The sequence below is a fragment of the Dryas octopetala genome, chromosome 1 (genome assembly GCF_963921425.1).
Source record: "Dryas octopetala chromosome 1, drDryOcto1.1, whole genome shotgun sequence".
NCBI classification, from domain to species: domain Eukaryota; kingdom Viridiplantae; phylum Streptophyta; class Magnoliopsida; order Rosales; family Rosaceae; genus Dryas; species Dryas octopetala.
In genome coordinates this window covers 22,302,938-22,319,369 of record NC_141366.1, presented here as the reverse complement: position 1 = coordinate 22,319,369, position 16,432 = coordinate 22,302,938, and the positions used below count along the sequence as shown (strand labels likewise).

General features: G+C 35.0%; 1 protein-coding gene across 1 annotated transcript; it reads left to right on the top strand.

The window, feature by feature from the left end:
• Positions 1–482: 482 nt before the first annotated feature.
• Positions 483–1,496, top strand: LOC147299171 (protein FAR1-RELATED SEQUENCE 5-like). Its single transcript, XM_086229698.1, has one exon. The coding sequence runs from the start codon at positions 483–485 to the stop codon at positions 1,494–1,496; it is 1,014 nt and encodes a 337-aa protein (XP_086085824.1).
• The last annotated feature ends 14,936 nt before the right edge of the window (positions 1,497–16,432 follow it).

The following is a 16,432-nucleotide window of genomic DNA, read 5'->3' as shown; positions in this document are numbered from 1 at the left end:
GATTTGTGAATTTCGAAAAATCAACAGATTTGGGGTTTTTGTGTTTTTTCTTTGTAATTCCATTTTGGTTAGTCTTGTACAATTTATGCTTGCTATTAAAAGAGTTGCTGCATTTTTGGTTGCTAAATATTGCAAGATTAACCAAGACTAATAGACTCTAAGACATGTTTGAGTAAAAATTATGGGGGAAAAGGAAAAAAGAAATGAAAGTGAACAACTTCTAGCTATATCTGGGAGGGTGAACTTTACTTTAAAATCAATTTTTATTACACCTTTCCCTCCCCTGTACATAATTACATATTACAATATTATTGAGATTGTCCATCAGTTTTTTTTACACCTTTAAAACAGACATTCTATAATGTTTCTAAATTATATGAATCTGAAATCATGAACACTAGATGGATTGGATAGCTCCATGTATTCAATTTATTTGGGCTTTTATTCTTAGAATTTGAGGTTTTCAAAATGCAGGTGCAGTGATGGCAGAAGCTAATGAGATGGTAGTTGTGGAAGCTAATGAGATGGTAATGGTAGAAGCTAATGAGATGGTAGCTCCATTGGAAAGTGAGTCAGAAGGAAATTCATTTATGTGTAATGCCAATGATGAAGAAAACAATGAGTTGAAGCCATTCAAAGGTCAACAATTTCAGACAGTTGAAGAAGCTGAACACTATTACACTAGATATGCACAGAATGTTGGATTTGACATTCGAAGTCACTCAACTAAGAAGGGTAAGGATAATGAGATCACAAGGAAGAAGTTTGTGTGCAATAAAGAGGAAGAAGGGCCAAAAGAATTGAAAGGTACTGAAAAAAGGCGTCGTGGAGTAGGAAGAGAAAGTTGTAAAGCAAGATTGATAATTGTGAAGTCGAAAGTAGGTGGATTTGTAGTCACCATCTTTGATGAGGCTCACACCCATACCTTGGTAAGCCCACGAAGACGCCACTTGATGAAGTCTCGTCGTCGATTTTCAAGTGCTCAAAAATCATTAAGTGAACAACTAAGCATGGTGAACATACCCCCTCATCGACAATTTGACATTTTTGGAGTGCAATCAGGAGGAATTGAAAACATTGGTTGTACAATGCAAGATATGTACAACTATCGTAGAGATAAGCGTGCTGAGTTGAAGGGGCATGATGGAAACATGTTACGGGACCATTTTCTGTTGGAACAAGAGAGAAATTCTGGATTCACTTACAAGATCAAAGCAGATGACAAACAAAAGATAACTCATTGTTTTTGGTCAGATGCAAATTCTAGGAAAGCATATGGTTTCTATGCTGATGTGGTTATCTTCGACACTACCTACAACACTAATCGGTATGGGATGATATTCGCACCAATGATGGGGGTAAACAATCATGGCCAGACAATCATTTTATCTGGGGCATTCTTGAGTGACGAGACTACAAACTCATTCAATTGGTTATTCAGAGAATTCTTGAAAGTTATGCCAGGTCATGCTCCTAAGATGATTATTACTGATTAAGATCCAGCAATGACAAAAGCAATTGGAGAAACTCTCCCCAACACATATCACAGATATTGTAGCTGGCATATTCTAAATAAATTCTCGGAGAAACTTGACACGGTCAAATATACTGATTACTGGGATGAGTTCAAACGTTGTGTTTGGATATCAGAGACTAGAGATGAGTTTGACTCAAGGTGGAAGGATATTCTTGAAAAAAGTGGGTTAAAAGAAAATAAGTGGCGGCAATCACTATATGAAATTAGATTTAAATGGGTGCCAGCCTATGTAAACCATGTTTTCGGAGCTGACATGTCTAGTAGTCAACGAGCAGAAAGTGGGCACTCATTTTTCAAGGGATATGTGGCCAAGACCAATTCTTTGGTGGACTTCATGATTCAATTAAATAGGGGACTTTTACGACAGCGTCAAAATGAGGTTATGGCAGATCACAATGATATCACTGAGAAGCCTAGACTTAAGTGCTCTATTAAGATGGAAAAGCAAATGGCTGACATTTACACGCGCAAATATTTTTATAAGTTTCAAGATGAGTTGTGGGAGAGTTACAACTATAACACAGAGCTTATCAGAGAGAGTGTCACTAATTGCATTTATAAAAGTTACATGGATGATCATAGTGGGAGAGTTCGGGAGATTATCTATGACAAGTCTCTGGACTTTGCATCATGTAGCTGTCAGATGTTCGACTGTGCAGGAATTCCATGCAGCCATATTTTATCATTTTTACATAAGGTACGTCAACTCCATATCTTGCCGGATCAATACATTTTGAGGAGATGGACTAGATCTGCTAAAGATGATGTTGTGGTGGACAACTCTGGTGTGGAGATATATATTGACAAATCATTACTTGAAAAACGTAGTACCTTATTCCACCGATACTCATATGTGATTGATAAGGCCATATTAAATGATGAGGCAAGACTAATATTTTGTGAGGCCATGGATTCTGTTAGTGACAAGATTGAGGCCATCTTAAACATTGGTAGTACTGGCTCTTGTGTTGGAGTTTCTAATAGACCGAGTGTTACTTGTGATGCTAGTTATAATGAGCCGGATCCAGTTAAGTTTAAAGGGAGTGGAAAAAGACTTAAGAAAGGAAAAGAAAAGTCGAAAGGAAAGCGACGTGAAAATGGTAGGCGTTGTAATGGTTGTGGGAAAACTGGAGTGTCTCATGACAAAAGAAATTGTCCACTGCTATTAAATAGGTATGAAGTTGTACCTTTCTGCCACTAATTCTTCATTTGCTATTTTTGAGTTTTTTTGTTGTTGGTGCATTATTTGTTTAATTGTAGGTGATTGGTTTGATTAATTTGAGTTTTTTTATATTTTCTGGTAGGTCTTCTGATCCCCAAGAGCCTAATGACTCTCAAGTTGAGGCCTTGGATGATGATAGCTCTTCGTCAGAGGTAATATAGACTTTGTTAGTTGATTTGAGTTATTTTTTATTTCGTTGTAGGTCTTCAACGTACTGATATCAGGATGATGGGCTGCTGTTAGTAATGGTACTTGCTCTTTTTTTTTTTTTTTTTTTTTATCAGGATGATGGGCTGCTGTGTTTTCCATAAGTGCCTGCTGTGTTTTTTTTTTTTCTGCTATCCATTCAAGAGGGGTCAAAGAGGAGAAGAAGAACAAGAGTGGAAAAAAGACATTGGAAGAATTGAGGGAAGAACGGTTGAGAAGGGAGAAGCGAGAAAAGGAAAGGGAACGCACTTTACTTCTGAACAAGAGCCGAAAAGATGGAGCTGCTTTTAAGGCTAGAGGGTTTTCTAGGAGTGTTGTTTAACTAAGTAGCACTTTGAATTTTCTGATTCCAATTGTTCTTTGTAGTCTGTATAATGAAATCTTTGGTGTTTAATGTTTTAAATGCTTGATGTATCCAATGTTGGTATGGCTGCTTGACTTGTTTCTATGATGATGTTACAATTACATTACATATAGGGGATGATGTCCTGCTTCATTGCCCACAAGTGAGAAGGAACCATTTGTGAAAAATGTTCTGCAAAAGAAGGTAAGATGACAATCTAATAAGGACCTTAGCTAAGGACTTATTAGCTCTCTCCTATTAAGAGTCAGTCCAGCTAATTAATAATTGGTTTGTATTTTACAGAAAATTGCGATGAATGAGTTTTTGATGTCAAAAAGTCTACCTTTGCGACCTGGAGTTGAAGAGTGAGTTGTCTCATTCTGATTAAATTATAAATTATGCATCTTTATATGTTTTGTGATGTACATTTTTTCAGTGCAGAAGGTTTACTAAAGGGCTCTCTTCTTGCTTTCTGGGCCAGCTTCTGCTGAGAAACAAAGGATTGCTGAGGAGGTTGCATCATTGCTAAAGTTGAGTGCAGATCTTGATACTAGCCCATCTGAAAGGTTAGTTCATTTTCTTTATTATTATTTTTTTAATTCAGCGTATTCAGGGTTTGTTGTTGTCTATATGTTTATGAGTTTTCTAATGTACAGGGTTTAAAAGAGGAACACCTAAAAGAAACTCATGGCTTGTGAACTTTTATGTATGATTTTGCTTACATTAGACTTAGAAGAAATTATCTGTGAATATTATATGACGTGAGATGGTTCTAGTCAGCACACATGATTGTTGAAGACCTCTAGCAATGTGCCACATGAATATTAAGCACTCTCAGACTTTCTTCCTTTATCTACCGAAACTTTTTGGGGAAAATGATCGTAAAAAAAGAAAAAAAAATCAGAAGTAAAAAATTAGTTGTTTCTCCTTTTATTTTTTATTTTTTAGTTTGTTGTTGGTTTAAAGATGTAGGCCGCTGGCTGCATGTCAAATTTCTACACAGTTCAACATATTAGTTGCACATTATGTTGAGGTTCTGATAACATATAACTTCATAAAAAATTCGGTTAAATTTCTATACAGTTCAAATTTAATATGGTACGTTAATGGTTTTCCAGCTTACAGAAGATCATAGTTGCCTTGCGAGCAGGGGCAGAAAATGCCGGACTACCTGTATCCAATTGTGTCCTAATTGCAGGAAGCCAGTCTGGTGTGGCTGGAGCTGAGCGAGCTGAGCGAGTAGGCATGCCATGGCTGGACCTGTATCCAATTGACTCCCAAGCTGTCATTGGGTATAAGAGGACTTTGACCTTCTACGTAGGTCGTCTGCCTAATTGTCACAAGACCAACTGTGTCAGAATGGGGATTTTGTTCTCTGCCGCTTGAAGATTAAGTCTGATCCTTCTGCTAAGAAGAAGGATAGCTCAATTTGTGATGAACCTGACCCTGATAGCGACACTGCCTTTTATTTTGAAAACCAAGCTGCAGCAGATGATATGATTGCAGAGCAAGAAGAAAATCTGTTCAAAGAGCTGCAAGAAAATCTGCAGATGATATTTTTAGGCAAATAAATAATTTTTTTGCTTAAAAAAAGAGGAGAAAATCTTTGTTGTTAAATATGTGGTTTAGTTTAGATGGCTTTGTGACCATCTTTTGTCTATGTTTTCCTCTAATTGTATTGTACTTTATTTTTCTATCTTTATCTTTTGTCTATCTTTGTAGTCTGTATAATGAAATCTTTGGTGTTTAATGTTTTAAATGCTTGATGTATCCAATGTTGTTATGGCTGGTTGACTTGTTTCTATGAGATGTTACAATTACATTACATACAGGGGATAATGTCCTGCAAGTGGCCAAACTGTTTTCCATTGTGCTTTGTATATGAATGCTTATGTCGTACTTGAAAGCTGTAAGATCAGATCCTATTTTTCTTGGTTAAACAAATCAATGAGACTATGTAGAGTTTCTTATTCATTAGAGTAACATTGTTCACTGCAGCAGTCCCTCACTTGGATATGGAAAACACAAAGATTGAGATTCTGGCTTCCAACACAAAGACAAAGAGCTTCATACCAAGTAATGCAATAATCATTCTACCAAGAACATTGTCAAATTTTTAGAACACACATGGCCATCATTCATACATAACCATTACAAAAGTAAGGATTTGAATACCTCATTCCAAAGCAATAATACAACCAAGTTTGTTCTTGTTACAAAAGGAATAAACATTACAACAAAGTAAATTTAAACATAAAAAACATCAAAAGTAGTACAAGAGTTTTCATGAGAAAGCCAAATCTAGCTTGGTTCCTCCTTTGGAGTTCTTCCTCAAGTGCTACATTTTTCCTTGAAATATGGGCTACCTGTGCAGATAATCGAATCACAGTCTCGTTCAAATTTCTCATTGTTCGAAGCTGTTGCTCAATTACATCAAATCTTATTGTTAATTCCTGAACCTCATCAATTAAATTCTCAATAGCCCATATAAATTTCCCACAATTCATGCATGTCCAAAACAGACGGTTTGGATTCCTATCTGTTTTAGACATTTTCAACTCCAAAACACTGCCACACACACATTGTTGTTGTCTTGGCCTATGTTGAACTTCACTGCTACTGCTTCCGCTACGATTAGACATTGTGGATTTCACTGATTACCAGCTACCATTATGCACTTTTGTCCATGCTTATCATTCAATGAGAAGACCAAACTAAGGGAACTCTATGCAATGACATTTTACAACTACTAAAATCTACACACACACACAAAAAAAAAATTGCAACCACAAGTTAGGCAGTGACAGAACCATTCATGAATATGCTAAAGACATATGGAACATTAAACCTGTCGAAATACCATAGAATTAAGCATATTCTTGTCAGCAGAGATGGTCATACTTCGTGGTTGTGATGATCCTCGGCTTTTGGTTGTATGTAAAAGCTAAATGCTGGGAAATGGGAATAAAGGTACCTTTTGGTTGCAAAGAAAAATAAGAACCCCCAAATCTCTTGATTTTTCGAAATTCCTAATTCCCCAACCCTAACTCCCAAATCAGTTTGAAACCATATCCTAAATATTTCAAGAAAACCCCATCATACAAATCGAAAAACTAAGAAGAACATACCTGAAACTTGTTGCGAGCCTCCCTTCCCCGTCGCGAGCCTGGCCTCCCTCCCTGTCGCGAGCCTGACCTCCCTTCCCCGTCGTGAAAATCGAAAAATCAAGAGATTTGGGGAGGCGAATCCGAGTTGCTTCGGTCAAAGCGCAAATCGAAGAACAACCCACCACGTTTCTCCGTCGCGAGCCCTCCTGGCCGTCGCGAACAAAACACGATCTTCCCTTACCCGTCGCGTCCCCGCCCCCTTCCACTCGGCACCGTCGGATCACTAAGGCCGACTTTCGTCCCTGCTCGACGGGTGGGTTTTGCGTTAATGGATCTCTTCACTCTTCAGGTTCAGCGCCTCTGTTCTTCTTCAGGTTTAGCACTCTCTGCTTCTTCAGGTTCGCGTTTTCTCTGTAGCTAGGCTTACATGGGTTGGGGGATGGGTTAAGTGGGTTATACGGGGTTAGAGTGATTGTTAAAATATCCACTGTTGGATCTCATTAAAAGAGATCCAACGACCAGCAAGCAAGTCCCGCAAATAGCCTTTTATGCGGGATCCCGTATCTGAAGGCCACTGTATATATATATATATATAGGAGTGCTCTAAAACTAACTGATTAGCAAGTTAATACGAAGCTAACCATATTTTTGGGACTACCACATAACTAATCTCATAATCTGAACTGTCAATTATTTAGGTCATACTTCAAAAATTATCATTGCAAAAAATCAACTAAATCAGAAATCATTTAGTCATCTAATTGAGATCAAATAAATAGACGATCAGTGTTTTTGATAAAAACATATAAATAGTTGTTGTTATAATCAAATGACTAAATGACTTCCGATTTTGAAGATTTTTTATAGGGATGATCTTTGAACTATGGCTTAAAAAATAGACGGTTCGGACTTTGAGATTACATTGTGCGGTGGAACCAATAAGGTGGTTAGTTTTATATTAACTTATTAAATAGTTAGTTTTAGAACATTTTTGTATATATATAGAAGATATAGATATCAAATACAACATAGATGCTCTATTTATCAAGAAGTGAATCAAGTGATTATTTACTCCTACAATCTTGTAGTTTTTGTAATTTTTTACTTTAGTCACCGTAGTTTCAATTTTGATAATAGAAGACTTGTAGTTTATTTTAGCTTGGAATTAACCACATTCTGTCAATTTTATCAACTGAACAAGTTAATAAACTGAAAGATGACTTGAGTTGCATGTGATAATTACTATTGAAAGGTCAATTTTACTCCTACACATGATTATCACAGGCAAGCCACTATATATTTCTGCTTGCTCAGTTTATAAAATTGACGAAATGTGGTTGATTGCAAGCTAAAATAAATTACAAGTATTTTATTGTCAAAATTGAGACTACATGGACTAAAGTGGAGAATCGTGAAAACTATATGGATTGTAAGTGTAATTTAACCATTATATAATAGAGAGTTAAAATATTTTAAGGGAATATTTAAATACTTAAATTGTCAAATCAAACATTTATTTGATTCAATGACCATTTGGTCTAGTGCTGACACCTAATCTCCCCTTTATTAAGAGAGAGGTCATGAGTTTAAATTTCATGAATGACAATTGTTGTTAATAAACATCTATTTAAGTGTTTGACCCAACAAATTTCAAGATGTTGTCCCTTTCAAGATCGCTCTCTATTGAACTCGTGGTAGGAAGGCTCAATATGTTATCACTTCTGTTCATATATACTTGGCAGGATTATGCACGATCTTCTATTGGATCCAATGAATTTGGGCCAAAAGTCAATGAATTTCCAACTGGAGAGGAGAAAAGCCATCTGTAGTGCAGCTTACCAAGAAATTATGACTAGGGATACTTCACAATTAAAAGAATTAGAGCGAATGAAGTGATATATAAGTGCAAGCAAGCAAGCATATATCATACATACAAGGATCAACATCAACAATCTTAATTCCCACGTTTTACAGCCCCAAAGTGTTTAAAGGATTTTAAGAGATTACAACGTACTTTACATGTTAGCCTAAAGCTGAGGTTTGAACATGTACAAAAGGGTAGTATTAACAAAATACAAGTCAAGTAGTTTAAGAAGCAAGCAACTCAAAACATGGGGCCTAACCGGTGATCGTCGTCCTCCTCCTGATGAGGTGGTCATTTCATCCAAGGATGGGGAGGAAGAAAAGAATAACGACGAGCAAGCTGGCCAGCAAGGCGGTGAGTCAATCAGAGTGCCCTGGCCTAAGTCGATGTGAGCTCCCTAGTCGAAAATGCTCAATCGAACGTGGATGTTCAAGTCTCAGACCAGACTCAAAAGTACTTTTTAGTTTTTATTTTTTACTTTCTGGCCTATAAAACTCCTAAGACAATTATGATATTGGGCTTAGTGTACTTTAGATCTGTAAGTTTTTAAGTCAACTCTGTTTTGGTATCACACAATCTGTTATGACTTATGACTGCTTTGAAATTTGGGTTAATGGGATATTAATTAGCCCCTCATATTAATTTTCATAGAGTATAAGTTGTATAACCCAACATATTTTTTATTACGTCAATTACAAATAAATCAATAATTTTTTTTTAAATTACACATTAGTCAATAAACTATTTCTAAATTACCATAATAGTAAGCATTGACCAAAATGAATTAAATGAAATTATAATTTATAAACAATCCAAACTAGACATAAGAAATACCATAAATTACAGCCACTGCCACCGTTTCATTACTGAAAAGTAAGTAACGTGTTTAAGTTACCAAAAATTACAAAAAGGTCAAGATTGATCCCATACTAACACGTGTCAACATGTTTAAGTTACCAAAAATTACAAAAAACTCAAAATTGATCTCATAGTGACACGTGTCTATGGTATACTGAAGCATAGTAACAACGTGTTTAAGTTACCAAAATTACAAAACACTCAAAATTAATCCCATGGTGATACGTGTCTGTGGTTTTTGTTTAGTTTTATGAATATGTTATTGAATCAACATTTTTTTTTTGGTACAAGAGAGGCCGAAGCCTAAAAGAAGAACCTAAACAACTACAGCTCTAGGACAGGAAGTACCAAGAGCATCAACAGAAAGTAAAGAATAGACCTCAGGAGGGGGAAATCAAACTAATGAACACCCAAATCCCTCCCCACACTTAAGGAGGCTAAACGATCAACACAAAAATTTTGCTCACGATACACATGCCTCACCAAGCAATTAGCAAAGAATCTCATTGTATGTTGCAATATATATATATAATTTCTTTTATAGTGCTTCTCGTATCTATCATGACTCACTATTTGGGCATTTAGCATACATTGTAATTATCTTTTAATTTATTGAGCCTCTTTTGTCTCTCATGACTGCATAACACATATTAAAGTACAATCATCGTTTTTTTTTTTTAGAGAAACCACACACTACATAAATTCAGACATTGTCAGACAATCACAATTATAAACTCATTTCACATACTACATAAATTCGGATATTGTCAAACAATCACAATTATAAAATCATTTTTTCCAAATTAGTGACTACATAACTGTGTCCAAAACTAGAAAAAAAAACACCACACAAACTTCAAAAACATTAACAACAATTTGTGACTATATAGAAAACTAAAACAGTGACTGTCTGACAGTGTACGAAAACAAAAAAATCAATATGTGATTGTGTGACAGTATGTGCAAACAACAAAATTACAAATATAAAACTTCAATAAAATATTTTTCAATTCCAAGAAGAGAAGCACTCATTGGCTAATAATAGTAAAATACAAATTTAATTTTAAGAAAATTATAGTAAAATCAATGATTGTGCGACAGTGACTGAATTTAAGATCACAATAAATTCATATACATCAATAACTTAAAAGATGTAGTAACTATGCAACAGAATCTGAAAAAATTTAAATAATCATCTAAAACTTCATTTTTAAAGACAAACACATTTAGTAACTATGCAACAGAGACTAAAAATTCAAATCATAAAATCAATTCAACACTACTAAAGAACATATATTCAAAACCAATATTGCACAATTTCATATACATCAAGAATTAATTCAGTAAATGTGCAACAAACACTGAAAAATTCACAAAAAAACCTTCCAAACTTCATTTCTAAATACAACCTCATTTAGTAACTATGCAACAAAGACTTAAAATTTCAAATCGTAAAATCAATTAAACACAATTAAAGAACATACAAAACCAAGATTGCACAGTTTCATATACATCGAGAACTAATTCAGTAACTGTCCAACAAATACTAAATTGCACAGTTACTGAACAATCCTATTATGTTAATAACAAGCCATGAATATAAAAAAAATCAAAACAATGATTGTATGACAGTGTACAAAAACAATGACTTTTGAATTAGAGTTTAGTTCCAAGTTTTTAGCAAAACATAGGAGCTAAACTTAAACTCAAAACCAAGATAAACTAACTTAAAAAAAAAAAAAAAACCAAAGTAGATCAAAATTATAAACTAAATGAAACATATGATGTCATATAGTAAACAATTTAAAACAGACACTGTTTGACAGACACAAACATAAACATACAGTTCGACATAAACATACACTGTTCAAAAAAAAAAACATTGTTTAATAGACACAAACATTGTTCAACAAAAACATATACTATTTGACAGTGTTTGTATGAGCAATCGATTATAAAGATTATAGATTATGAAGTTCATTCGATCTAGATCTAACTCCAACAATCACATACATAATAGAACCATCACCAAATCTACCAAATTAGGCACAAAAAATACATACATAATATGCTTGCTATAAGAAAATCGATTGAAAACCTAATCAAAGAAAATTTAATTGAGCTCTAAATCTAGAAATTACACCAAAATAAAAAATTAAAAACCTTGCTGAAGACGAAGATCAAGCCCTCATTGAATCTAGAATTCCAATTGCTTTTCGAGAAATAATAGGAAGAGAAAATGAAAAATTGAGCCTTAACTTTCATTTTCTTTTCTTTTCAAATGATTTCTCAGCAACCAAACGGAGCTCAATCGCTCCAAGAAGCTCATAGACTCACTCCACCAGGTGCGACAAAGATCGATGTTGTCGACGGCGACTCTGAAGCCCTCCAGCAACGAAGATAACATGGTGAAGGAAGCAGTGAAGGGGGAGGGAGAGGGAGAGAGAAAGCGAGAGAGTGAGAGAGAGAGAGAGAGAGTAAGAGTGAGGCTGAGCAAAAATAAGAAAAATAATAGATAGGAACAATAATAATTGTACATAATGAATATTTTATAAAGCAATGGGCTCGACTACTAAGTGTTATGTAATTCTTGATAATATGCAATTGACTATTAAGGGATACCAAATTATGTATTAACCAATATGTAATTTGCAAATTGTTTGTTGATTTATTTGTAATTTGCTATTATAAATATCCTATTTGGCTTAAAATTTTGAATTGGGCTTTACCTATTAATAAAAAAAAATATTATCATAGGATGCATGACAAGCATCTTATTTAACGTCTAGTACACCTATTGTTAAAATGTAACAATAAGGTAACATTTGTAACCTCTAGGTCACTTAGCTTATTTAGTTTAGTTCAAATCGTTTTTTTTTTTGTTTTATTCATTTTGAATTTTCTTCTCTCAAATTCTCTTAATTTCTTTGATATATAAAACTTATATTTGTCCAAAGTATAGTGAAAATATGTCTGCAGTCGCAGTTTCAGTTTTCTGATGCAATTTCAGTTCGCAGTAAGGAAAGGGATAATAAACTTGTCACGGAGTTCATTGCAGTTTCAGTTTAGCACTTGTTGAAGCTGTTTTGGTGTGGGTTGGATTTGTATTAGTTTAAGTTTTTAATTTTGAGTGGGTTGGACTTGTGTTAGTTTCAGTTTTTATTTTGGGTGGTTGGGGTTGTGTTAAATTCAGTTTTTTATTGGACCTTCTAGAAGGTTACCTGCAACTTAAATTTATGTGTTAGAGTGATTTTGGTTAATTTTTAGTTTGTCAATACCATGAAATTAAGGCAGTCTATTTATAATCTATACTAGATTATTTTATTTACAAGTATGCCATTATTTAATTACATTAGTTCTCCCATAAAAAAAATTCCCTAAACTTAACGAATTCATTAAAACAACTAATATATGACACTATTTTTGTGTGATATTTTCTCTAGACTATAATTCAGTTGGTAAATTCATATGTGGATTGACATTGTAATCTCTATCAAAAAGTATCAACAAACAAAGTAGAATAAGGAACCTACAACTAATAAATGTCTTTAGGTTCATTATATTATTTGTTAGTGTATGTGATTTAGTTCATGTAGGTTCCTTAGTTGTTGTAGGTTATTTATTTGTTACTGATTTAATTAGTTCATTAGAATTGTGTGTTTTCACACCCTAAACCCCAGGTATGCGACATAGGCACCTCTCTTGAGTATCTCGAGAGATCAATGTCAAACCACCGGCGTTAACTCCCCAAGACGTCCAAGAGAGGTTGAGCCTTTTGTAATTTAAATGGATTTGGTTGGATCAAAGTACTTATTACACAACAGGATCTTTAAAGAAATAATAAGATCAGAACATATATATAAAATGCACATAAGAAAGTAAGAACTGCTATGATAGCAAAAGATATGATAACAGAGACCTTGAGACACCCGACAAAAGAATCCAAACTGCGCACCCCTTCAGTCAAGATCTCATCCAAGAGGCAAATCTGCATAAGCAATATAGTAGAATCAGAACAAACAAAGAAAGTGGGGGTAAACATCTCATATGATCATAGCTTCCCTCAGGAGACCCTGCTAGGTTTGAAAACCTTTAAAAACATTTCCCTGTGAAAGATTGATTTCCAAAATCCCAAAACATTTTTCACAAAATCGTTTTAGCACCTCAACTGCAGTAGTATATAATAAACATGGATAAAAAGCTATAAATAATAGTAATTCAAATGGTCGATACACATTAAGTACGACTATAACCAGCTGTAATAAAAAAAAAATTACATTCATTGCGAGAGTGCCCTGGTAAATAAAAATAGGAACTCGCAATTGAGAAACTGTATCACTGCCACCTGATCAATCATGGGCCCCCTTTCGCACAAACACACGTAGCCATGTGTTAGCCTTGCTAAACTCTCCATAATATACAGATCAATTCTTCTAAAAGGTTTAGGGATTTCAACCCAAGGTTATATACTATGTTACCCAAACTCTTAGACCAAACATAATAATAATAATAATAATAACATGTTATTACAGTTTAAAAACTACACATGCACACAAGCCTTCCACGTTCGTGCACGGTCCTATCTTGCAAATTCGTCGTAACTAAACAAATACGGCAACCTTAATCTCTTAAAAACTCGACAACTGGGTAATTGGGTAATTTGATAGAAACAAAAACAACAAAAGAAAACAAAGTCTAAGTTAGGACGATTAACAATAAGGGAAGACGTTATGACCTTTTCTTTAATCACACGTCACTCGTTTCTAATCTAAGTGGACTAAACTCTTCTCTTTAGAGTTTACTTAAGGGTTCACAAGTTTCAATTTTTATCTTAAAGTCAAACCAATTGACTAGTTGCTTAACTTCAAGCAAATCCTTAAAATAAATTAGATTAATCTAATTTAATCTCTACAATTGAAACTTGATAATTCTAGCATGCTAATTACTCTTAAATAAATAATTATGTCTCCAAAAATGATAGGACCGCCCCCGGATTCCACCCTGAAACCCGGAGAGGTCCTGTGGGATCCAAAATCAAGAAAAATCCTACCGAAAATTCGGCAGAACCTCCCCTGAAAATGGACTAACCCACAAATTTCAAAACCTGTAAAAAAAACACTTCTAAACCATCAACCACCTCTACCACAACCAAAAAAGGGTCTCAGGCCCAACAATATAAATTAACCTTATAATATAAGTATGGTCATCAGAGCCACTACTCATATTACATAAATTTTTACAATTTAAGAAAAGGAACTTCCACAAAATGGAAGTGATGCCTATAAGATCCGGGAATGGAAAATGGTTGCTACGCCTCGACGTGTTTGGCTTGACCTCCACCAAAGCTACTACTTGGGGGACAATTTAGGACAAAACAAGAAAACGGTGAGATAGGCTCAGTGAGTGGACATTTAAATGGAAATGAAAATCAAAGATTTAATATCTTTTCAGAAAAACCTTTTTTACACACGTTTAACTCTAAAACCTTACAATGCCCTTTGAAATCCCCCAATTTTAAAACGCTTTCAGAAACTCGTTCAAAATTATTTTCATAATTTAATAAACTAAATAGAAGCATAAACTATTTATCAAATAGAATTCCAATATTTAAAAATTCTGAATAGTTTTATAAATTTAAATTAAATTATCACCATAAAACCGTAAAATACATATATAATACAACACACCAAGTCAGTTACCCGGAGAATCTGTCATGCATGCGCAGAGCCGAGAATCTGTCATACACATGCAGAGCCATAAATTCTGTCATACATGCGCAGAGCCAAGAATCTGTCGTACGCATGCAGAGCCATAATTTCTGTCTTACGTGCACGCAGAGCCAACCCCCAAAGGGTCAAGCATCACGACACAAGGCCCAAAGCCTATGTGTGTGCCGCAATGGGTCCCAAAGACCTATCTAATCTGATAACCTGGAAGGGTACTGAAGTGGGTGGTTTGAAAATCAATAACTCATAAACACATAAACACATAATCCAAATCTCAAATCCTTTCATTTTTCTTCCAAAACTCTTCTTAACAAAACCAAATTCATCAAAATACATTTCCTTAAATTGTAATATCTCATAACAAATATAAATAAACATTGAGACAAAGAATACGAAATATAAACGATCTTTCCATAACCAAGTTGAAATTAAATACGTCATTCCAAATCATAGTACGTACTTTTAATATAAATTCATATATGAAAGCACGCTAAAATATTTCTTGATCGTGAAATTTATGAAATCCAAGATAAGTGTATTTAGTTAATATAAATGATTATTTGATAGACATTTAAAATTTAAAACTCAAAATGAATTCAAGTTAAGCCAAAGAAATTGAAACCACATAAAAACATAAATTATTAAAATTCAAGGTCTACTCACAGTGAGAAAATCTAATGTTGATCCTCCGCCGGATCGTCGTGAACCCCGGTCGTCTCGCCTAGAGATAAAGTGATTGGTGCCAAAAGTTGGCCGGAATTCGACGAGTCAGTGGTGAGGCAGCAGCTGGGGTTTCTGGCTGATATCTGTGCGCGCGAGGCTGAGGTGACCAAGGCTCGCTGCTGGGTGATTTCTGCGCCGGCGTGGGGAGTCGACCAGTGAGCTTGGGTCGTCAGGAAACTCGCCGAAGAGGATGGTCCGGCCTAGTGGTATCGCGCGCCGAGAAGGGGAAGAGTGAGAGGGAGAGACGCGAAGGAGAAAGAGCACGGGGAGAGAGCGAACTGGGTCAGTGGGGTTAGCTGGTCGCCGGCCTCTGGTCGCCGTGAAGACGGCCGGAGCTGGCCACGCCGGTGAGAGAAGAGAGGGGGAGGTGAGTGAGCTCGGGGAGAGAGAGGGAGCAGTGACAGAGTGTGGGAGAGAGAGATAAAAGGGAGAGAGAGAAGTCACTAGAAAGTTCTAGAGAGAGAAAAATCTGAAAATTTTCTGATTTTGGGTATTTAAAACCCACTTTTATAAATTTACAAAATTGCCCCTCACTTCACATGCCCGTATCTTTCAAACCGTAACTCGAAACGACGCGTGCTACGTGTTTATGAAATCGTGGGTTCGAAACCTATCCAACAGACCCAAAGTCAAAATCGAAAGCCCATTTATTTTAAAAGTCAACTTTGGGTCAAGCTAAAATTAAAACAAAAACAAAAACAAAAATAAATCAATCAATCAAAACTTTAAATCAAAACCCTTTTTATTTTTCAAATAAATCCCAAAATCTTTAAAATAAAATTCTACATCCTTTAAAAGAAATCTCTTAAAAACATAGTGAAATAAAAATTTAAATTTCTAGTGGA